The 25,002-nt window shown below is 28.7% G+C and overlaps 1 protein-coding gene across 2 annotated transcripts in view; it reads right to left on the bottom strand.

Annotated features, from left to right (window-relative positions):
* Positions 1-1,382: 1,382 nt before the first annotated feature.
* Positions 1,383-25,002, bottom strand: part of l(2)gl (LLGL domain-containing protein l(2)gl) — a 137,684-nt gene continuing 114,064 nt past the window's right edge. The window contains exons 22-23 of one of the 2 annotated variants that reach the window (XM_075375368.1): positions 16,329-16,372; positions 1,383-1,716 (exon numbers count right to left, since the gene is read on the bottom strand). In XM_075375368.1, coding sequence (XP_075231483.1) covers positions 1,660-1,716; positions 16,329-16,372 — 101 coding nt within the window. In that variant the 3' untranslated portion in view covers positions 1,383-1,659. The remainder of the gene's footprint in view (positions 1,717-16,328; positions 16,373-25,002) is intronic. The other variant, XM_075375369.1, reaches the window with a different exon arrangement.

The raw sequence follows: 25,002 nt of genomic DNA, 5'->3' as shown, positions 1-25,002 counted from the left end.
AGAAACACCTGATCTGACTAAAGAGCCGATAGAGATCATAAAATTGATTCTGCAGGTCATCATTTAATAGAAAAAAAAAGAAAAAAATTTTAACAGTTAAAAATGAACAAAATACTTCTACAACTGATATACAACACAGTGTAGGTGGGCTTAGTATAACCGATTTTAAGCATTATATTATTTGTTTTACCTGAAATTTATGCAGTGATAATATTTCTATGTATAATTTTATGCAAAATAATAAGCTTATTATTGTTATTATTTATCAGTGTTTGAAGCGTTGTTCTGTGTTAAGACCTAAAATAATAATAAATTATTATTATTTTTATTATATAAAGAATTTTTGGATGGAAACAGGTAATACTTTTAGAAATGAATTAAATATTAGTAGGGTAGGTTCGATACTGGTAAAGAATCTAATGAATAACTTACACTATTGAAATAATTAATACAATTAAAAAATATTCTAAAAGTTCAGTAACAGCTGGCAGTATATTTGATGTTGGAAAAAACAGTGAACAAAAGAAATGACATTAAAAAAATTATGGTTTCTGTTATAATAGTTTCAACAAATATTAAACATTATATTTATCAGAAATAATTGACGATAAAAATCACCAGTAAAAGTAAATTGCCAATTCATAAATAGGGGGAAAAAAAAATATATATATATATATATATATACATACATACATAGATAGGTTGTCACAATGAAAAAGGCATTACACAACCCCTTTGGAAATAAAAAAATCAGTTATAGCTGAACACTAAAAGGAATAGAACTGAAAATATTATAACCATAATTAGATGTTATGTAAACATACATAGATGTAACAGTTAGATAAATAAATAAATAAATAAATAAAACACAACAATAAAAATTAAAACATAAAAAGGATATGTTAATGGATACATGAACAATACAGTCGTCATTAAATACTATAACCGGTTGTCGTAATACAATAACTGGTTTTATATTACGGCGGTTAATTACAAAAACGATTTTTTAAAGCTCTAAAATTAAAAAAAACCAAATACACACAAATTATCCAAACAAAACTATTCTTTCTTAAAAGTTTTTTTTTTCTCTTTTAATATTAATAAAAAATTAATACCGGTATTATTATAACATGACGAAAAAAAATTTAGTTATTAATCCATTAATCATCAACGAATGATAATAGTACAATAAAAAGTATATAGATTATTTTCATCACTAATTAAATAATGACTAAAAATATATGTAAACTATCAATATATTTAGGCCATAAGCACAAGGGATTTACAGTTCACATTATATTAATTATTATTTGTATATTTATAATAAATATATAATTATATATATATATATATATATATATATATATTTATATATAGCAAGAATAATAATAAATCACCGTGGAATGTTGGTTTTTAGTTCAGTAAAGCACTTACACCTTCCTTATGCACAAAATATTAATTACTATATAATATAAATACGTATAAAACAAATATATGCCAGGCAGACACATAATAAATATAATCTTAAGTATACTACATTATTTTAGTTAACAAATTAAAAAATCATATATAAATATAGGTATATATGTATGTATATTAGTCGCCCGATTCCAAAGTCTATAAACAAATGGACTAACGGTACAGTGAAGACGGAATTTGTTAAGCGGCTGTTTCCACTTCTAAATCTTCCATCTTCGCTAATGGTGCTTTACGAATCTGTAAAAATCAAAATAAATAATATCTGATCAGAATAAGAAATTTATAGCTACTAATTTATAAAACTTACTAGAGTAAAAATAAAATAACAATTAAACTGACCATTAACCGTTTGAAACTCATTATATAGGCGTTTCTCACTAAATACAAAAGTTCAAAAACACGTAACACCATGGCAGAACATTTTATAAAAAACAACCGTACTGTAACCAATATTAAAAAGAAAAAATAATAGAAATAAACAGAAAAATATATATTAATATACCAAACTTATATTGGAAATTTAATCCTTTAAATAAATTAGCAAAAATGAACTGAAATGGACAACTCAGTAGTAAGGTAACTCAAATTCACGACTGACTTTGATGAAGTACAAAGTGAATACTGTCCATACTTAAAAATAATTTTATATATACTAGCAACCCTGTAGCGACTTGCACTACATGGTTATTTGCATTTCCCATCATGGTCAGGGGATATTTAGCCAGTTATAGCTCACTTCACTAGCCCTTCCCATCTAGTTAGATGGCTCTGCCCCTTGCAACCTCTGTGTTAATTAAACTCATGGTTGTGAGAAGAATAATTAATAAAAATTAAAACCTGTTCAATTTATAAAACATATCAGTGTACTGTAACTTCTTCAGAGCAACAGTTTGGTCAGTACAGGACCTAAAACTTTGAGCGATCAAAGAATGTGGGTTTTGAAACAGTCAGCCTGCACCTTAAAAATATTAGTTGTAACTGGTTACCTGTACTTTGTACGGGTAAAAATGTATTTTGCCTGGTTCTTAGCATTACCCGACAAACACCACTAGAAGATAATTATACTTTGTTTCTGTTCTTTTTTTTTTAATTACTTTTATGTTTTTTAGTCCAGTAACCTGGGGCAGGTGCAGGCCAGTCGTATCGCACATGCAGTAACAGTGCTGTCTCCCCCTTAAAAAATTGAATTCCAAAAAACCCAGAAATGGTTTTTAGATATTTATCTGAAGAGTACTTGCAAGCCCCATGCTACTGAATATCTTGTTTAGTAAAGTCAAAAATGGGAAAAATTTGCAATCATATTTCAAATTTTTTACCTTTCTTCACCCCTTTCAAGATGAATTTTGAAAAATCTACAAATGGTTTTTAGATATTTATATGAAAATTACACACACAAAAAATAAAGTTGAAGTCTTCGTTTGTTACAGAGAAATTAAAAAAAAAAACACAGCCGGGTTTCCAAAAAACTCAAAATCCATTTTAACCCTTTAAACTTAGAATTTCAAAAAATCTAGAAATTAGTTTTTAGATACTCACATGAAGATTATACAAACCAAAATTCAAGCTGATATCTTTATTTGTTATCAATAAATTAAAAATATATAAACTTCTTTGTTACTTCATTTTAACCATTGAAACTTAAAATTTCAAAAAATCATTACTAGTGTGCACTTACACCATAAGAACATGTATACAAATTTTTGTTAATTTATCTTCAGTAGTTTTTTCTGGTCAATGACGAATCAGTCAGTCAGGACAGGTTGCTTTATATATATATATGTCAGTTATCAGTTGATAACAAACAACATATTAAAAACGAAATTTTAAGATAAATTATTCCTTTAAATCTTTAGAAATCATTAAACAGTAAAAGTTAAAACACATCTCTTTTTTCTTTTTTTACAGTTTAAAATGTTAATTTTGTCAAAGTCAATGTTATTTTCAATCAAATTCTAAATTTTATGAATTAATGTGATGAAATCAATATAAAAAACTTCAATTTCATCAGGTATAAAATGATTAATTTTAACATTCTAGAAACTTAAAAATGTTACAAAAAAATCCAATTTTAGATAATAAACACACTAGGTCCTTTGCCAGGACATTGAGTGACCAGAAAAAAGCTATAGTAAAACTGTTTAAAGCAATGATAGTTCAAACTCCACACAAAGTAACCGTTTATTAAAAAGAGCGAAGCAAAGCATTAACAATAATAAAATAAATTACAAGCCCCAAAATCACTACTTGCTGAAATTTTTGGAGCTTTAAAACAGCTTACACAGTAACTAAGTACCAGAAACTTGTGTTACTGTCATTAAAAAAAATCATAGAAAAAATTTAAATACTTATTACAATCATCAAATCAATCTTTGCCTAAAATGTATAACACAACACTTGCACAGACTGATAAAAATAAAATTAAAAATCGAGTAAATAGAAAAAACACAGTATTTCCATTAAATTTCCAGTAAATTAAAATTTAGATTTAGACAACTATAAAAATTTGATATTATAATTGTTCATCTAACCCTTATTTATCTCTGCCAAATACAAGTTCAATTAAATTATTTTTTAAACACGCCCGTGATGTTTTTTGAAAAGACGCACATTCCAGGATCTAATGGAAGTTTTATTTAGATAAACATCACATTAGAATATCAAATTTTTATCACAGTCTGTCCTTTTTTTAACCTAAATTTTACTTTACGAAGCTCTCCGAAAAGTCCTGTATGTTTTTATATTTTCAACCAATAAAAAGAAAGCAGCATGCAAATGGTGTTTTATACAATTTAAGCAGAAAAGATTGAAGAATGTTAACGATGTAATTAATTTTTTCCAGATTTCTTTTGATGACACAGTAGCATAGCAAAGTCGTTCACCAAGTTATCTAGGTCTAAGTATGATCTGTGATAATTCTGCCTCTCTGGCCTTCATTTTATCTTTTTTAAACCGATCACAAAAATACTCATACAATGTATATCAATAAACAGGCTGTCTCTGTACAGTTGCAGTTTATATATTCTTGTCTCTCCGACGTTGAAATAACTTTAAAAACTAGTTCTTGCTCTTTAATGATATAATTAATAAAATAAAATTATCACTTTATAACTACGTTCTGCAATTTTGTTAGAAAGTCTATAATTTACAAAACATTTTGATGAGTATGGCTTTGTTATGGAATGCCAGAGATCAGCTACATCTAAAACTAAATAAGGAAAACAAACTCAAAGTTTTACGGTCAGTTGTTCAGAATCTGAAGAAACAAAAAAAAGTTTGCATTTGAACAAGAAATTCCTTATTTCCAAAAAAGGGGACCTTGAGATTAAATTAACACTCCATAACTTTAAAAATCTATATTTCCAGGATTACGGTGTTTTGCCGCAATATGCTACTGCTATACAATAACACTGATGAAGTCTTTGATAGTGGCCAAATGAATCTACAACAAAAATATCACCTTGATCACCAGATCTCAATTTTATCAACTTTTTCTTGCAGGAGTGCACAAAGCATGCAGCAGAAACCAAAAAAATAATTTAATCTTACATTACATACAGTTTGCAATATGTGATAATATATCTTAGAAAAGAATAATACAAAATAAGTTTAATCAACACAGCATAAAAATACCCTAAATGGCAAAAAGTTTTTCAAAATTTGATGGATGGTTTTATTTTTATGAAGATTCAAAGGCGAGTGAATGTACTCTCTGCACCGACAGTAACACAGTTCAAGGCATGGATATTTTGTATATTTGAGTATATAGCTACAAGAAAAAACAAATCAATTCATTTAATCCTACAACTGTCATGAGTTGTGTATAAGAGTTTTTAGGAGGCAGGATTGAAAGATTGTACTATAGAAAACACTGCTATATATTTTTGGCTGTAATCATGTTAATACATTCTTAACTCTAACATTATATTTTTGAGCTTGCATCTCAAGCACCTTCAGTTTATTTAAAGTTTATTTGAGTTTATAGTTGTTATGTGGCATTAATAAAAAGAAATAAACAAATAAAAAACTTATCATTTTTTTTTTACCTAAAAATAACTTTTTTTTTACTTTCCTGGCTATATAATTGTACTGTATAGGTTTATAAGTGTGTAATATAAGGTTAGGTGTGGCAATCAGGTCAAATTTTTTGCATGACCTTATTTTTTCCCATCATATTCTCCTCTAAACAAAGTAAATTTAAGTATTGAAGAATTCTGGAAGGATGCATGTAATTGTATAATAAGTATGTATGTTGTCTTCTTCTTTGTTTAATAACTCCAGGCTGGAAGGACCAAACTGGATGAAATATGTCAATGACTTCTGTTCACGGGGCACTGATATCATTTAAATTCAGCCACAACCGTCAAGGAGGCAGGGAGATATGGACCTAATGGATCCCATATCTTGAAATTATAATCAAAGTCTAAGTTAATTTTTCAATAATTTAATGCCCCTTAGGTAGCTAGGATAATTTCTGATAGCGCTCAGTCTTATTCAAACCCCCATTAAGGGATAGGGGCAAAAAACTTCTTTTTTTTTGTCGTATCTGGAATCAAAGTCACATCCTTTTACTTATTAGATCAGTATGTCAACAGGTTATTTATTCGGGTGATTTCATTCAGAAGCGGGGGATAATTGAATTTCAATGATTATAATCTGAATTGACAATCTTCAGACTGGATTAACAACTTTTATTAAATTTCATCCGATGGCTCCTGAATATGGATCATTGATGCCGTTTAATGTCGGTTAACATCGATCAAGGGATGGGCAATTCATCACAGGTTCCATATTTTACTCAAAGAGTAGAATAATTTTTTCTCATTCCAGCATCTCTAAGGAAGCATATACACTTTTGGTTGAATTATATACTTTTCACAACCAAGGGGATAGCCACCCTATATGAAAGAAAAGGATAATTTGTCAAAATATTTCTTAAAAAGCCAATTCTATGTTGATTTTCTTTGACTGAAGTTTATAAATAATTAGTTCTCTTTTCCTATTAAGCAATCTTCATTTATTGCCTCCTCATGTTCTATTACTGTCTTCCTCGTGTTATTATCTATTGTCTTCCTCATGTTCTTCTTTATCTTCAATTTTCAATTCCAATATTTCTTTAGGTTGACTGACATTATTTTCATAATCGACAACAATACACAAGTTTCCTGACTTCACCAGAAAAGTATGCTTTCTTTGTCAGCCTTTTTTCTGTTAATAGTTTTTCTATAAATGATTCCTAACTCGATAATCAATCGTTCACCATAGCTCTTTTTTTAACACTTGAATTATCAGAAATTACGTGGAAAAATGGATTTTTTTTTTGGGTGACCTTTGTAAATCATGACTATAAGATAAAGAGTATATTGTCACTGTATGTACGTTAACAAATTAGAGAAAGACCGAATCAAAACCGACGCAGGTGAATTTAGAAAGGAAGAAAATACAGAGAAACACTACAAGAGACTGAGCAGATAGAAAATAACAAGATAAACTTCTCCCATAGTGCAGTCAGTGACATCCAAATACTTTTACTAGACAGAATTAAAAAAAAAAAAAAAACACAAATAATATAACAAATAGTTGAGAGACGAAGATGAATTTTAGTCAGAAAAGATGCAGATGGTTCAGTAAGTACTTGAATCCACAAATCCTGAAATAAAAGCAATTAGAATGACTAATACAATGTTTATTGATTATTCTTATTTAACATGCAAAAACCTCAATTAATTTAAAAAAAAAAAAAACAAAATAAAGAATAAGAAATATTTTAAAAATTTAATTAATTAAAAAATTATTTTTGAAATGTGTTTCCATTCAACAGAAACACTTTACGAGTATTATAATTCGTAATTAATACACATAAAACCAAATCACACTTCCCGTAGTACATTTTTAGCATTAGCGTTAAAATAATGCCCAGAATTAACAAAAACCTTACAAATGTATTATTACATGCTTAAAAAACCCAACACAATCCATATGCTGAGGATGCACAAAATTGGTGGATCCAGGGAGCTTTGATACATGTACAGGAGATCATTTAAGTGACTGTAATTTTTTTTTAATATATTGGTTTACTACTGAATAGAACTTACATTCATACTAATGGTTATACAACTATCAGCAAACCACACTGCAGAACAGTAGCCAAATCAAAGTACTTGCATTTAAAAACACGTGCTTAAGTAATGAATGCATGGGAGATTTTTTCTATCGATTTTTAGGAAGATATACAGATTCAAAATTATTTAATTATAAACATACAGAAAAAATAGACTTTGTCGGCTAGTTTGAGGACTACCGTGCCATGTTCTTACTGGATCCACTTTTGAATTTGTAAAATCAACAGCACCAAATGCAAACCACATGCTTAACAAATTGTGCTTTTGTAATAGATAAGTTTAGTTTAACCGTAAAATAAAATAATCCAGAGTGGAAATTTTTTTAAAGTTTTTTTAGATAAAATTATAAACCCACACAAATAAAAAGATTAGTTACAAACAAAGCACAATTTTACATAATTTCACTTTAAACACAGAAATCAACATTTTCTTTAAAAATAATTATACCTAACCTTCTATTAATATAACATTGATTATTATTGAGCAAAACTTAAACGATCTTAATGAGCATAAAACACATTACTTGAATGCACATCAATAGTCTTATATAAAAAAAGAATTAGTAAAAAGAGGGAGACTACAAATAAAGCAAAGCTATAATATCAACGGAAGATAATCTTTTAAATTAACTAAAATTGGACTGGTACTCACTTAATGCGACTGGAAACGAATCCGTACCAGGTACAATGCAACCGTGATAATGATTGATTGATGACAAGTCCAGCCGAGACAAAACAGGAAAAAAAGAACAAAGAGCACTAAATTAGTACGGCTGTATGTGATTTAATATTGATACATGCTATGTTACCAAACGTTATAAATCACAAAACTAAATTATTTATCAAGCACAAGCAAATGAAAGAAACACTCGTATAAACAAATATTTATAAGGGTATTTCTTTAACAAACATCAGAAATATATACATGAAGGGATTATATAGTAATTAAATAGAATTTTCTTTATAATACAAAATTTTTCATGCACATGCATAATAATAAATCAGGCATTAAATAAAAAATAATCAGGCATTAAATTAGGCAGTAAATTAAATTTCAGAATCAACATACATACAAAATTACTTTTTCAGGAATTGATTGATGTGACAATCATAAATAACAAAAGTTATCTCATATGAGAAATGTATCATTTTGAGGTAGGAGAACTTACCAAATCTCTTCTTTTTTTTGTTTATATGTTGAAAAGTTATTTAACAGTTTTCATACTTTAAACTCAACATCAGGAATATATATATATTCCAGTTGAACTGAGTTCTGTTGTTCAAGTTTTGTAGTTATTGGGGTTTATGTTTTCCAAATTTTTATTATTTTTACTTTTTTTTTCTTTGATGTAATTTTGTACCAACTGATGATACAGAATCCTACAAAAGCCGACTTCTGGTATTAGTTTTTTAGGTTCTGTTAGTGTGTGTTTCATGGTTATTTTGCTATTTTCAATACAGTGAATTCCGGTTAATAGGACCACCGGTTATTCGAGGCAACCATTTAATTGAGGCAGTTTTATAAAAACAAAAACATACTGGTATAACTCGTGTAAAATTGAGTCAGTTTAATGACCCAAAATGCCGCTTATAAGGCCCACTAATTTGAATGTTTCTTTATTTTAATTGTAAAATACCAAAATTTTATTTGCGAATAAGTCATTTAACCATCGCTTAAATGCTGTATAAAGAAACAAATAAACATTCAAACCGAATTTTTGCCGTCAAATACAACAAATTAAACTAATTACCAAAGTAAACTAGTAAGCTACATTATACAAGAAATTGAGGGAAATATGTTGACTTCTTCCACTATGGCTAAAAATATCAGTACACGTCTCAATCTGTTGCAGGCAATTCAGTTTATAGGCGACCACAATCAGAAATTGCTTTGCCAAACGAGAGTTAAAAGTCGCTGAAATAGTCAATGCCGAAGATGATGCTAATAAAGTTTTGCAGCAGTATGTTCAAAATTTTGAAGAATTCTAGAAAATCTGCAAAAATATAAATGCTATGATGAAAATAAAACCAGTATTGATAAATAACCAAAGAGATTATTAAAAAACTACACAAAGTTGAACATAAAAAAGACGAACTCAGTTAAACGCTAATTTATAAAGATGCATAAACATTTTTTGACCGATTTCAGCAATATTATATGCAAGAAGGCAATAATAGAAACCTGCTAGCAGAATTACAATTCTGTGCCAACTTTTTAGAATGCCAGGCACTGAAAGAGAAATGATAGATCAAAGTAGAAGAATCTTTTCAAGAGATTTAACCAAGTAAGAAACACAAAGTATATTCTTTCTATTTTACTGAATATAAAAGGCACTCGGTTTTTATTTATATCTTTATTTTGTTTTTTATTAATGATGTAAAACTACAAAAACAATTCCATAATAATAATTTAATAATGTTGTTTATGAAACATTACTACTGTATTAGAAATAGAATGTTGAATATGAAGACCTTAAATAGTGTTTAATAATAAATGCGTATTGTACTGCATTTGTATATATCTCCTCTTTATGTTAATATCGCTTAATACGAGCAGCTGTTTAATAGGACCAAATGGTCTTGATCCCAAAGTGATCTGAATATCCAGAATCCACTGTATATGTATTATTTTTGTGCAATATAACTTAGTTTAATAAGTGTCATGTGACATAATAATTTACTTTTTTTATGATTAATAGCTAATAATTATTATTTTATTGTTATTAACGACATTGATTTTATAAATAATTAACATTAACATAAACAAATTAAAAATTGTTTCAAAAATATATTTTTTCCTAGATTTAAATATTTACTTTTTGAAAAATTACTGTCACTAGGTAAAATTTGTAGTTTTACTACGGCAGAAAATAGTGTTCAACAAAATCTGTAGTAATGTGATTACAAAAAAATAAACAAACACAAAATGGGAGAGTGTGTGCATAAATTTTCTACAACTGAAACCATTAGCCATTAAAACTAAAATTGTTTATAATTCATGCTTATGAAATCTGATTTTTTATAAAGGATTTCAAAAATATTATACAATAGCATTCCAAAACAATATATATATTTAGTAAAATCAATTCTTCCTTTATTGTTGCCCTTTCTTCCTATGTACTAATTATATTACAGACTGAAAGTAAAACTCAGCAATCCACCACAGTACAGAATATAATAATATTTCTTACCTTATTATTACTGCATTTGTACATCAAAAGCGCTTTTCAGGATTTTTCCTCATCGTCAGTTAATCAAAGAATTAAAAACTTTAAAATTAAACATTTATACACCAAAAAATTAAAATGATCGCATATATAATGTAAAATATGCAGTCAAAGATTACAATAATATATTATAATATATTAATAATAATATACATTGTAGATTGCTAAATTTTGCTTTCAGTCTTTTATATATATATATATATTTAATATAAATGTAAATTAGGTGAGGATTAAAGTTAAATTATAATAATTAAAACACATAACTTATTAAACATAATTATAAAAATAATAACAAAGATTAATTTTTTTTTCACAGATGCATCAAAATGAAAGAATATTGCAAACTATTATTTAATTTTAGTAAATACTATTAAATTAAAAAAAAAAGAATTAAAAAATAAACCACAAAAGTCACAAACAAAACAGTCACAAAACAAATATATGTTTAGAATAAAATATTTAGCATTTACATAAATAATTAAGAAAGCGATAGCTAAAACAACGGTATAAATAAGTATATATATTTTAGATATAAAGTAAAAATCATTAAAATAAATATAATATGAACAGGTAATTTTGAATACATGTACAATGCGGGTGAAAAGTTCCCGTTTACAAGTTAATAGCATAGCACAGTTAAACATGTAGAGACATGTTATGAATAAAAAACAATTCAAATAACAGTTTATTTTTTACTATTGTTGAGCAGATTGACTATTATTTCCCACCATAAGCTGGATAGTGTGGGAAGGATATAACAGTCTTGAGTTAAACCACGGCGGATACAAGTGCTTACACTGTTGAGGAGTGTTTGGTGGCTTCTGTGTGGGTTCACGAACGTCAGAACACAAAGAAGCTGGAGCTGGCCTCCATGGCACAGGCGGTAGCATCTCGGCCTTTCATCCGGAGGTTCCGGGTTTGAATCCTAGTCAGGCATGGCATTTTCACACGCACTACAAATCGTTCATCTCATCCTCGGAAGCAATACCTAATGGTGGTCCTGGAAGTTAAACAAGGGAAAAAAGACATTTTGAGGGACTTCACTGTGCGGTTTGGAAAACCATCACCATCACGACCAATGTGATTGACATCGGAGAAGAAAACCTTTGCGACAGGCAGTGTTCTCGATGCACTATGTAGCGGAAGGCCTATGACTTGCACTGAAACTTGTATTGGGTGGTGGAATCAATTGAACGAAAATTGAACGTTAATGAAGTCAACCTGTAGCAGTCTGCAGAATAAAACATCCTGCGATCAACAGTGCGAGAACACACGCGGAAAGACTTGAATGTTTCATGTTTTCAGTCATCCTCAGTGAATGAGTCGAGTGATCGTGACTTGGAACAGATGTGCATGTATGTGAAATGCTGCTTGCACACTTCCCAAGTACAAATGATAAAAAAAAATGTTATGTTCTCTGACGAGTGTGCGATTTATCGTAGCTCACGAAATCATAACTTTTTTTGGGCAAAAGACAATCTGCACTTTTATGAGGAAATAGAGTGCAATCTGCCACAGGTTATGATTTGGGCAAGGAAAACAGCAGACCATCTGCTTGGACCATATTTCTTTGATGGTTCTGTGAACCAGCACAGCTATCTTCATATGATTAATGCACGGTTGCTTCCAGAATTAATGGCAAGAGGAATAGCCGACATCATTACACTTCAACGAGACGGTGCTCCATCACATTTTGCTGCGAGTGTCCACAGGCGACTTAAATGAACTGTTTCCAAACCGGTAACCTTGAACCTTTGTAACAATGTTAACCAGACATAAATGTTAGAATATACTGATTTTTGTATTCATAACATTGTATACCTACATATCTAACTGTACTATGCTATTAACATGTAAAGGAACTTTTCACCCACACTGTATATTGAATTGCTGGAAATTCTTTAAAAATAGTTCAAAACCAGTAATTTAAATTTTAACTGTAAATTAAGAAAAATGTTTATTAATAAGGTATCATAGTTGTCATCCCTGTACTACAAAAGTCATTGAATACAAGCCATTTTGAAAAAAAAATAGTTAAATATCATCAGTATCAATACTTTAAAGCCTCCACTGCTATTTTCAGGCTATACAAGGACTTACATCAGAATCATTGGCTTTCTTCTACCTCAATTCTCATAATAAAAATAACATTTATTGCGATTTATATATAAAATTATTTTGTAAAAGAAGAATATTTTTTAGATAATTAAAACAATCGTTATTTTCTGATACCCTTTTCCAAATTTCCAAGAAAATAAGTTTTCAATTAATCTCACTCTACCGCTCATATACTCCTCTTTCCACATTGCAATACTCTTCAATTTCTGCAATATCATACGCATCAAAAACATCATACGCAAGGAAAATGTAGTGGGTTGCTACAGTTTTTTTTTTCAATTCCATGTAAATTTTAATAACTCAAATATAAAATCGATTGCTATGATGTTCAAGGAAGCGATATTTATTTTATTATTTTAGTTCAATGACTATAAAACGAATAAATAGTTAATGAACTCAAATTCAAATTTCTAGATACTGTTCAATGTCTTTAATCTATAAAACAATTTATCTTACTGCCAAATAAAATATTAAAATATTGGGCCCTAATCTAATAATTCTAACTATTAAGCCCAAAAGATTACAATACATACCCTTTTGGGCATAACATTTGGTCAAATGAACAACTGAAGAAATACAATTCTAAAATTTTGATAATTTTTATTTACCTACTAAGGATTGTATAATATTGTAATATCTATCCAGAAATTCTGCCAGTTGGCATTAAGAGGAAAAAACTTTACTCAATATTTTATTTGAGACTGAAATTTTTAGGGTCTTCTGAGGCATGTTTTACAAAAACTTTAATTCAATATTTACTACTGGCCCTTTTTATAAATGGCTGTACTAAGTGTAACATATATATAGAAAATCAATCAGAAAATGTATTGTCTAAATTCAGGTTTGCTTATTTCATATTTTGAAATTTTCATATTCTAATTTTGTAAATTAGAATAACTTAAACAATAATTACCTAATATCTCTTAAGGGATAATAAGAAAAATATTTTCTGGGGGTAAAACTAGTTTTACGTTTAAGTGAAAAATTTGCAATAAATGTGGTTCATATAAACTGCCAATATTTTAGTTAAAAAGCATTATTTTAATTAAGGATATCATCAAGATGGCTTTACATTAATCTCTAACAGCTTATTGTTATTCATGTTCTAAAAGATTTACATTTAATTTTTACTAATGAAATATGCATTATATAAAGTTGATTTTCTATATGATATAAGTAAAAAAGAAAGAAGACCTAAAACCGATTAAGAAACACTATTATTAATATTATTATCTCACCAAGAATAAGGGGGGAAGGCAGAATAGACCAAGTGTTAGCAGAGGTCTAAAAAAAAAACTACAATTGAAAATGAAATCTTATCTTCAATTTATATCACAATACAAATAAAACTGTCAGTGAATCAAAATTTCATCTTAAACTTACAGAAAAAAACAAATATAAAATTATTCAAGAAATAAAAACGACTATTTATTTATTCAAACATCAACAATAGCCTGACTCCCAATAACAATTACAATGATGCACGATAATGAATTTCATGAGGTGTGAAAAATACTGTGCCAGGACTTAAACCCAGAATCTCCAGATGAAAGGCAAACTTGCTACCGATCCACCACATAGGTTGATAAGAGTAATTAATATGAAGGGTGCTAAGAATACACAAACATCAAGTTAATTTTGTACAGTATAATCCGATTAACAATACGGCCTATATATATTTTCAAAATGATGAGGAAAAAATATAAAACGGTAACTTAAACTAAAAAAAAAAAATAATAACAAAAGTGTACAAAAATACAAATCTTGCTGCCTATGACATCCTGCCTCGGTACACTATCCCCTCCACTGCACTACTATGTTAGCAGAACTAATACTACTAAAGACAACTGTAGGTAGAACTACCGTGTGGTGTATATATGTACTTATACTTAGACCTCGACAACTAATATCGTGATCGATAACTAACATGATGATATAAAATTAAAATGAATAAATATTAACTTACACAGAAAATCTCGATGTAAAATGGCACTAAAAACCATAAATTATACTTTTACTGCTGGCATATACAGAATATGAGCGACTATATTTCACAGAAGATGTTACTTAAATGATTCTTCCCTATCAGCTCGTGATGGAAAAACTCCCCTACTTTAATTAATTAAGTAATTGCTTTGTGAAACCTAGATAAGGAACTGAAATATTATTTCCAGACAGGCTTAAAGTTTCTTGGTAAGCCAACAATCTCTTCTCTTCATTCCCTTTCAGAAGATTTGATTTTTCTTTCTCGCATAGTTATTATGGGAATCGATTCAATGATCGCATTAGCTACATCTGCTAGGCTGATAAAGAAATAGTAATTATGAAAGTAGTCATTTCCTTATACGGCTTGGCAGGATTCTGCCTACAAGCTTTTTCATGGGGCTCTTGTATCTTATCAAGAAGTTAGGGATGCAACTTTCTTACCTCCTAAGACCTTTTTTTTGTTTTACTTTTTCCTCCTTAAGATCTCATGAAATTCACGTGAACAATCTGTAATTCAGTTGGATATATCCACATACAAATGCCATGTAATTCTATGAACTGTCGAGGGTTTTTATTAAGGAAGCTTGAACTCATCTGAGGTGACACTTCAGCGTCTGGGAGAAAATCAATATGTTACACCTTATATTTGAGTCGGCAAATGCAAAATTATACTATTCCTAAAACGGACAAAGATGCCCTGACATAAAGGAAAATACAGATACCCTGTACCTGAAGGAACTTGACTCTGAAGCAATTTTATTATTTCTGCTCTCTTCCATTGTTTTTTATTTTACGCCTTCTTCCTGAGATGTAACAGTTTTAACTATAGATTATAATATTTACAGTCACAGCTTCAAAGACTTATTTGAAGTACTGCAACCCTACAAGCAAATATATTATTCAAGCAGCTCTATATATGATCGACTGGAGACTCTTGTTTCATCTAGTAACTGCACAAAAATCCCGATCCAGAAATAAGGAGTCTATAAATAAAATCATCCGATAAAATAAATCTAAATCTTAATGCTATTTAATAAAAAGCACAAACAATATGCATCAGTATAAATCATCTTCAGATTTTAATGTTTAATGAACTAATATCGCTGCATTTATAAATTAACTAATTATAAGAAATGTACTATCGTTTTTATACATCAATTTTTTTATTTTTATGAGCTGAGAAGAAAACATTTTAATGAAGATTACTAATCATTACTGTAATGCTGATGGTGTATTAATTATCAGAATTACTGTTTTTAGAATTATCATTAAATATATATATACATACAAATTATGTTAAACGTGAAACCATGCAGATCTATCGTGCAAACCCATGCAACAGAAACCGCATTATAATAATAAAGTAAAAGCAGTAGTGTAAAAGTGTGTCGTAGAGATACCTCTTCGATAAGAGTAGAATCCATGATCAGTGCTGGGTTCTCGGCTACAGTATGACCAAAACGACACAAACACAACACATAACAACAAATCAGCACTACCAATAGCACCACATATAATAATACTACTAGTAATTAAATAGACTACTACCAAAACACTGTTTAAGGATCACTTAGAAATATGAATAAAAACACAATAGTAACTAAAGCTAGGCATCTTTTCATGAAAATTATTATTTTTTCTTTGAAAATAATTTCTGGGAGATATCAACTGCTATATTCATTTGCCAATAATCAAGTTTTCAAATTCCAGGAGTTATGGAAGTTTACAAAGAACACAGCGTAAAGTCTTAACTCGGACTAAAAAATGATTACTTATAAATCATTTTAGAAAGTAGGCATTTATATAAATGAATACTTTGTTTGTATTTTTATTTAAACAATTTCTAATTCATTACTGTATAAAAAATTTAAACATAGGCCTAACAGTATAAAACATTTTGAAGTGAGAAGAAACTGTAAATAATCCAGTTTTGGCATTTTTTACATCGCTTCTTGATATAAAATTTTTCTTACAATAGTTTATAACTGTAAAAATCAGATTCCCCAGCGAATCAATCAAATACAAATCAGACTTTTGTCTTCATGGCTCACATACAAACATGAGTGGGCTGGCCTGGAGAGATGGTGAATATGTAGACAGAAGATTTACGTTCCAGCTGCCTCAGCATCCACATCTCTTTGGTCAGTAACATCATGTCAGATCAAGAGGCTCGATCATCGGTTGTATAATGCATATAATGAAGTTTCTTATAAAGGAGTGTCAAACCCTCTAAAATTTTGGACTGCGTGCACAGTTTGGGGTTTTTATTGTTGTCACGTACCTGAGTTACGACTCTGCCAGCATTTTTAAAGGATGCCTGACGCTGTAGAAAGTGAAAATGTGAAAGTGAATTCAAGAATAAGTGTGACGGATGACAACTTTTGATACGTACATGAATTTATTGAAGACAATTGGTATTTAACAGTCTATGAATTTGCTTTGGAAATGAGTAACAGTTATGGAAGCGCTCATTCCATTATCACAAAGCATCTTGGGTTCTGCGAAGTTGATTTAAAAATTTTTAACCCAAAACTGGAAACGGGATAGGAGATTTGACAGACTCCTGAACCGATTTCTAAATTGAACGGTTACATGTGATTTTTAAATCGCATGAATTTTTTAAATCGAACAGTTACATGTGATGAGACTTTATCACTACATTTCTAAGTTGAAATCTGTGCTTGTTGAGCTGTATACGAGTGGTGAGCCTTGCCTTGAAGGAAAAAATGTGTCCATCAGTTGGAAAAATTTTCTCAACTGTCTTTTGGAACTGGAAAGGGTATCGCTTGTCAATTTTCTTCATAAACACTTCATTCTACTGCCACAACTCTTGGTCAAAGTGAAAGATTACAAAGGGCCAGGAACAAAGAGTGCTGTCAGCTGATCAGAGTTGTGAATCTTCTTCGTGACAACATCAGGCTTCACACAGCGGTTAGCTTTTGGGATAAACTAGGAGAAATTTACTTGAAAACTTTAGGACATCCCCTGTACAGTCCACATGTATACCTCAGCAATTTCATTTTGTTTGGGCCATTGAAAGAAGTACTGTGAAGACATTGATTACAAAGTGACAATGAAGTCCAGAAGTTTCATCATACATCAAACGGTTTATGAACTGCACATGTTAGAAAAAATGAGTAGAACTCCAGGAAGACTGAGAAAAATAAAAAAATGTTTTGAATTTTTAATCTGTACTAATAAATAAACACAAAAGTCTGGTTTATATCTGACTGACCCTTGTATGTATAAACAGCCAACACGCATTTTCAATTAAAACTAATTTTAACATTTTTAATGTGTCATTCTTTTAAGCATAGTAATCAACACTACATACCCTACTTTTACATTAGCTGTACATTAGAATCCTTCCTTTTAATGATTTAGTATAAATATTACAAACAAATAAAGCTCAACTTTTAATAACAAAGAAACATTATTCAAGCCAATAATGTTTCTAAACTATCACTTTAACCGCATTTTCTAAATGATCCTTAAAGCTACAAACAATAAAAAAGAGAAGAACAAACTGTATGCTAACAGTACAAATAATGGTTCTCTAAAAAATCTTCAAACTAATTCTAATGTATAACAAATGGATCGGTACAAAATATATATATTAACAGGCACTTTGAAAGAATTTCAGAATCGTGCAATTTATATTTATCTTAAAAATAATAAGATTTTATAACTTTCTAAAATTAATTATTTATTTATTCATACTAATGCCCAATTATGATTATCCTAATCGGATGAATTTGAAGAATACAAAAAAAAATGCTAACCGATCATGATTACTATTAAGTCTAGATCGCTTTAGTAATTTTTTCAGCAAGATATCTATCAATGTACTAAAGGTTATGGATTCAACAACTTCTAGCTAAATCAGGAGTGAAAAGTTAAAATTGTTAACATTTATTTTAAATTTTCTAATTGAATGAATAAAAATGCATAATTAAGAGCTGCATAAAATTAAACACTATCGCAATTTTCAAAACGATCAAAATTTATCTAATTTGTAATATTTGAGATTTCTATCCTTAGCAATTTTGTAACTAAGAAACTATTACTCTAAAAAATTAATTAAAAAATTCTTGAGAGTTCTTTTTTAAAAAGTCTTGAAATACTTTTTATGCACCTACCGACAACATTCATGTTGATTCCTGTTTAAAGAAATTCAACTAACACAAGTAATATCTCTACGTCCTTTAAAATATACTTAACTTACGACAGTAAATCTGATATTAAATTTAAGAGTTTAAGAGGTACCCTGAACAATGAATTTATCTTATTTTGAAGCCTTTTGTACTAAGCAGCAACTTCTGAACAGTTTCAATGAACCGATTTCGTTAGTGTAATCTAACTTTAAGAACTTTTCATAAGTTTTAAGCAATTTTTAAATATCTATTGTACTGTAGGAAAACTAAATTAACTTTACATTAGATACGCATAGAGGCAGACATCTCTACTTTGATCATCATTAAGAATTCCACAAAGCTTTGTTAAAAATCATTTTTCTAATACTTCTTACATTCACAAACGCATATTACTTTACAGAAAATGTTGGGCATTTTTTAAAATAATTCAAGGAACAATTTTAGGCTAACAGAAAGTTTTTTCTCAATATACTTCATCAGAAAAAGACAACCCTCTTAACATTTTCCTTGAGTGCCTACAAAATGAATTCCATGGATTTTCCAAACCGACTAAAAGTTTAACAGATATAAATTTAAATAATGCTCGTGATATCCAAACTTACGGCTATGTTTATAAAACAACTGTGTTTCAGATATAAGATATGCACTTTGTTTACTCATAATAAACCGGCACAAAACTGTAATAACAGATTTTTTTTTTAAATCGACTGTAGACAACTCACAAACTTGTAAATAACCGTACAGCATCCAGTAAAAAATTACATATTACACATGCTAAATACAGTTTATGTACTATATAATCTATAAAAATAAAACACACTATTACATAAGTAAATAAAAAAGAAGCAATCCTATAAGAGAGAATGCACTAAATCAACTACAGATACTTACATAAAAGCTCTACTACATCTTTATAAGAAATATTACTTCAAAGTAAATACAGCCTAATTTATAAAAGTTTAATATTGACAATTTCTGGAAAACAAACATTTTTTGTACAATTAAAAAATGACTCTGACATTATAAAATTAATGACTTCAACACATACAGATTCTTCAGTAAGATAGCAGGCATCATCATTGAACGATTAAGTAGAATACTCAAATGAAACTTAGAAAGAATAACACAATAGAGAAATAACTTTACTTTGATGATACATGAAGTTACATTTTTTTTCCATTAGTAGTGAAATAAAATTATTTTGTTTTTTATGAAGTATGTTGTATTAATAATTTGCTTGCAATTCTCTGAAGTGAATTTTAACATGAATTTTTAAATAAGTATGCAGAATTTCTACATTCTACACCTAATAATAACTTAATAATAATTTTTCTATATTTAGATACTATGGTTCCCAAATAAATAAATGCTAATTTTGAAATATTTGTTTCATGTAACTTAATATCAACTACTTGAATACTCCAATTCCATACGTTAACTTTTTACTAAAATAGTAAAATGAATATTAAACATTAAAACAAAATAATTTTTTCACTAAATTTGTTCCTGTTAAATTCAAGTTTTTTTTTTTTTTCTATTGACTTTTTGTACAGTATACAAATTTCATCAGCAAGTAGCATTCTAAAGATGCATTAACCCCCTCCCACTATTTTTGTATATTTCAATGGTGATAACATATATTCCTAACTTAGATCAATTTTAATCTGTAAAAATCATTTTGTTCACATAACTGTAACTTCAACGACAGAAATTTACAAACTAAACATTTGTCCATATTTATGCATTTGTACAACAAAGATTTTAAATGAAAACAATGTGACCAGAACAAAAGGAGCAAATACAAAAAAAAGAGAAGGTTTTTCAGAAGTGTGACTGATCAGAATAAATAGGGAATGAAACACTAAAATATCACAGTAAGTGAGAAATTATGATTACATTGTTTTATCAAAAGCATGAGCATAATTTAAGTAAGAAAGTTCTGATACCCAGACGGAATACAGATTTGAAAAACAGTAAAGAGAATTTGAGACGGAAAGAAACTTTAACAAATTTTTTTGAGAACAAGATTTGTAGATGCTTAGTCGAGTAACCGAACTGGAGAAAACTAAATGAGAGAAACAAAGAAGAGGTTTTAAAGTGTGAAATTGTACAACATTCTTAAATATTGAAAAGAACATAAAAAAGAACTACATTCAATTTTAATTTAACAAAAATTTGGCTTCCTAAGGCAATTGAAGTCTAATTAAGCCAAACATTTATTAGAATAAAAAACAGTTTGTACATCGGCTTGAAAGATAATGAAAGTCTGCATACATGTAAAGAAAAAATAAACATATTTAAGCAATAATTCATTAAGGGAATCAATTTTACTTTATGAATCTCATAAAACTGTCTTTTTTCATTTTAGTGTAGAAAAGGGACCAAAGTAATAATTTGCAATTTAATCACAATAATCCTGGTGTGAAAAACATTTCATGTACACTTTTTCCAAATAACAAAGTTTAACCTTTAATCATTATTAATATTATTTTTATTTCTGCACGTTAAGAAAATGAAATTTAAAAAATCTTGTAATATATATTTTTTCATTCTAAAAAATAGCTCTCTTGCACTCAACTTTTTATTAAATTAAATTGCCAAATAATGCATTGACGTCCATTCAAGGAGACCTAAATTAACAGCCAAATGTCAAAAATAAATAAATAAATGTTAAATTTTCCAAAGAACAAATTTTTTCCAACAGGTTTGGGTGGAAACTCTAAATTACATGTTTTATTGATTCAGTTATGATGAACAAAATGTCGGAATAAGAATTGGAAAATTGATAGTTACCCATCTTTTGAAAACAGCTATTGTTTTTGTTACATTGTCACCTTTAAAACAGAATTTTTTTTTCATATTTTAGAGCTGTAATGTTTATTAACTAATGTAATGAAGCATGCTCATAATAAAATTAAAAGAATCAATTTTTTTACGAGCACTGAAAAATTTGTTCTCTGTCCACTCTGCAAAGGTAAAGGGCAACAATTTTCCTCACAAGGACCATAAGCCACATAGTTAGAAAATGACAGCATGTATAATTTTAAAGCATAATGTTTGTACATATAGTAAGTAAAATTTTATTTTGAAAAATGCTTATAAAATAGTTTTTGAATGATTTTTAAAATACAATTAATTTTAATTTTGAAAAATTTTAGTTACTGTTTTTTTTGCAAATCTTATTATTTTATTCATTATGAACATAAAAAATAATTTTTAAAACAATTTGTTTAGAACTATCGGCATGTAAATTAGCACAAAAAACTAATAGCACTCGGCAAACATTTGGCACAGTAATAGGCCGACTGAAAACATTGTCAGTTTAACATAGATGATATTATGATGCTATTTAATTAAAACTAGTTTAGTATCCCAATTAATATTATTACTTTAAAGTACTTTAAATAATTATTTTTTCTACTCTCTTTATTGCTGTAGCTCGCAAATTCCAACATCGCTGTCGTCTATAGATTCTAAAGAGCTCGTGTCTGATTCTGAATTCACATTTATCACAGAATTGTCGATGTGCACATCATATAAATGTTCATCTTCAATGTACTATGTTTCAATGTTGACAACATGCTCGCAGACATTGCTCCATTCAGTTTCAGACGCTTTATGAAATTCCTCTTCAGCTTACTTAAGAACATTAAACAGGTTAAAAATTGTATTTCTTTTAGCTACTTTCCCTTTCACTTGACTCCAAATCATTTCAATGGTATTTAAGTCAGGGTGATAAGGTGACAATCATAGAACTATGTGACCATAATTTTCGAAAATGTCATTATTAAAAATTTCTTTTGATTTTATTTGTGTAATTTTATATCATATAATTCAGTCTTCATCATAGCAGGAGAATAGTTAATCTGTTGTTCAGCTAACGATTTTATCATATCGCTTTAAAATTTGTCTGCTTTTGTAGCAGAACGTTGTGATACAATGCGCCTATCTACTATAATGATCAATCGAGGTGACAAATTGGGAATACACTTCCCATTAATTATTTAAGGTACTTATCAGAATCTATCGATCTGTGATAATCTCATTGTTATTTGATTCATACATAAGTAAAGCATTGTTAATGAATCCTTTATTACAGCCAGTTGGAATAATTATTAATAGTGAGCCCTTGGATACTGGTATTTTCAGTCCCTCATCAAGGTTTGTTGTGTCTACCCCTGAGTTTGGTGTCGCATTACTACTGTGAATGTAAGTTTTATCTGTGTATACAATCAGTCTTCCTTATTCACGAAATGGAAATTTTTTGTAGAAATTTCATTCTTTGCATCTTAATGTCAAGTAGTTTTATTAGTATTTTCCGGCTGTCTTCTGTTTTTTCCATCTAAATCCTATTTTATGTAATATTCTCCTTAAAGAGCTTTCACTCCCTTTGAAATTAATTTCACTTTCGTGGGCTATTTGCATAATTCTCTTCACAGTAGGAATTCATTCTTCAGTTACATAAGATTTATTTAATTGTCACAAAGCATTCGTATCAAACAAATCTAAATTGCACACAGTACTGAAGCGATTTACATGTTTTCTCAGTGTAATGAACACTGATGGCTTCTTAGTTTCAATTGATTTCTCTTTTGTTATAATTCTTTGGACCGTTCGTTTTGATACTTTTGTTGCTTTCTATATTGTTTCCTAAAAAGAATTAATACTGAATACAATTTCCCTCACCTGACTATGAACTACTGTACTTTTTCTTCCTAACTTGAGTGTTTTAAAAGAAAACAACAGTATTGAAATATTACAAATCTAAATGACTGAATCTATGACAAAGCCTTAAACAAAAACAACACATCAAATAGTAAAAATAAATCACTAACAGCTATTCATTTCATTAAGTAAAATATACACGGCAATAAATGTTTCTATAATAACCATTTCTAGAACATAATTACAAGCGATGTGCGACATATGATTCTTTACAGCGCAATGAATAGAGTAAAAAAAAATAAGTAAATGAAATTCTTAGAATTGTGTGTTGTGTTCACAATTCATATACAGCACGTTATTCATGTATGAATCTACTATTATTAGTCGCTAAACAACAGGAAGTAGGCCTAGATCACAATATCAATATATAATTTAGAATAAAATTTAATTCCATATGTTACAGTAAGTTCATAAAACCTGTTTTTTTATAAGTTACCATACCACAAAAGACAAATAGAAAATGCTAGTACATAGGCTTTCAGTCCCTGCCCCAACATATGTGCCGATACATCTAGCTTATTAATTTGAATGGATATTTTAAAGGCTCTAATAGTAGGAAACCAATAAATCAGCTGATTTATTCATCTGTAAAATAACTGAACCCCTCTTTAGCAATGAACAATAACTTTTAAAATAAATTTGAAAAAAAAAATTATTAGTTTCTTTTTTTATAAAAATTCACCAATAAATATTTTCAAGATATAATATATAAGTGTGTATTTTCACAAAACTATTTTAAAATACAAACAATTTTATACACACACATTGTCAATGACCTTTATTTTAGAAAATTAATTCTTTATGTATTCAAGGCATGAATAGTTTAGATTATAAAAATGTTCTACATTGAGGATTCCCTTCTGATGTCAGGAGAAAGAGAATTTATTTTTATACCGGTACATGAAAGAGACAATTAAAACATGTTGTAGTTTGGTCAGTTTCTGTTAAAAAAAAATAAAAAATAAACTATACCGACTGATATTTTATTGGTTTCATAAAAGTATAATGAAATTTTTCTCCAAAGATATTTTCCAAAACTTATTGAATAAATTTTACTTCACTTTCCACCACTTGGTTAAAAAGAAATTAATTTTGTATCTTTTCCGTAAAATGACAGCATTCAATAACAGTGATGGTGTTAAGTGAACTTTAGTTTTAATTCTTGGAATTATAAATCATAAAGAATTTAAGAGCA

The sequence above is a fragment of the Lycorma delicatula genome, chromosome 9 (genome assembly GCF_047948215.1).
Source record: "Lycorma delicatula isolate Av1 chromosome 9, ASM4794821v1, whole genome shotgun sequence".
In the NCBI taxonomy this organism is placed as follows: Eukaryota; Metazoa; Arthropoda; class Insecta; order Hemiptera; family Fulgoridae; genus Lycorma; species Lycorma delicatula.
Note: the sequence above shows the minus strand (reverse complement) of the source record. Positions and strands in the feature narration are given on the sequence as shown.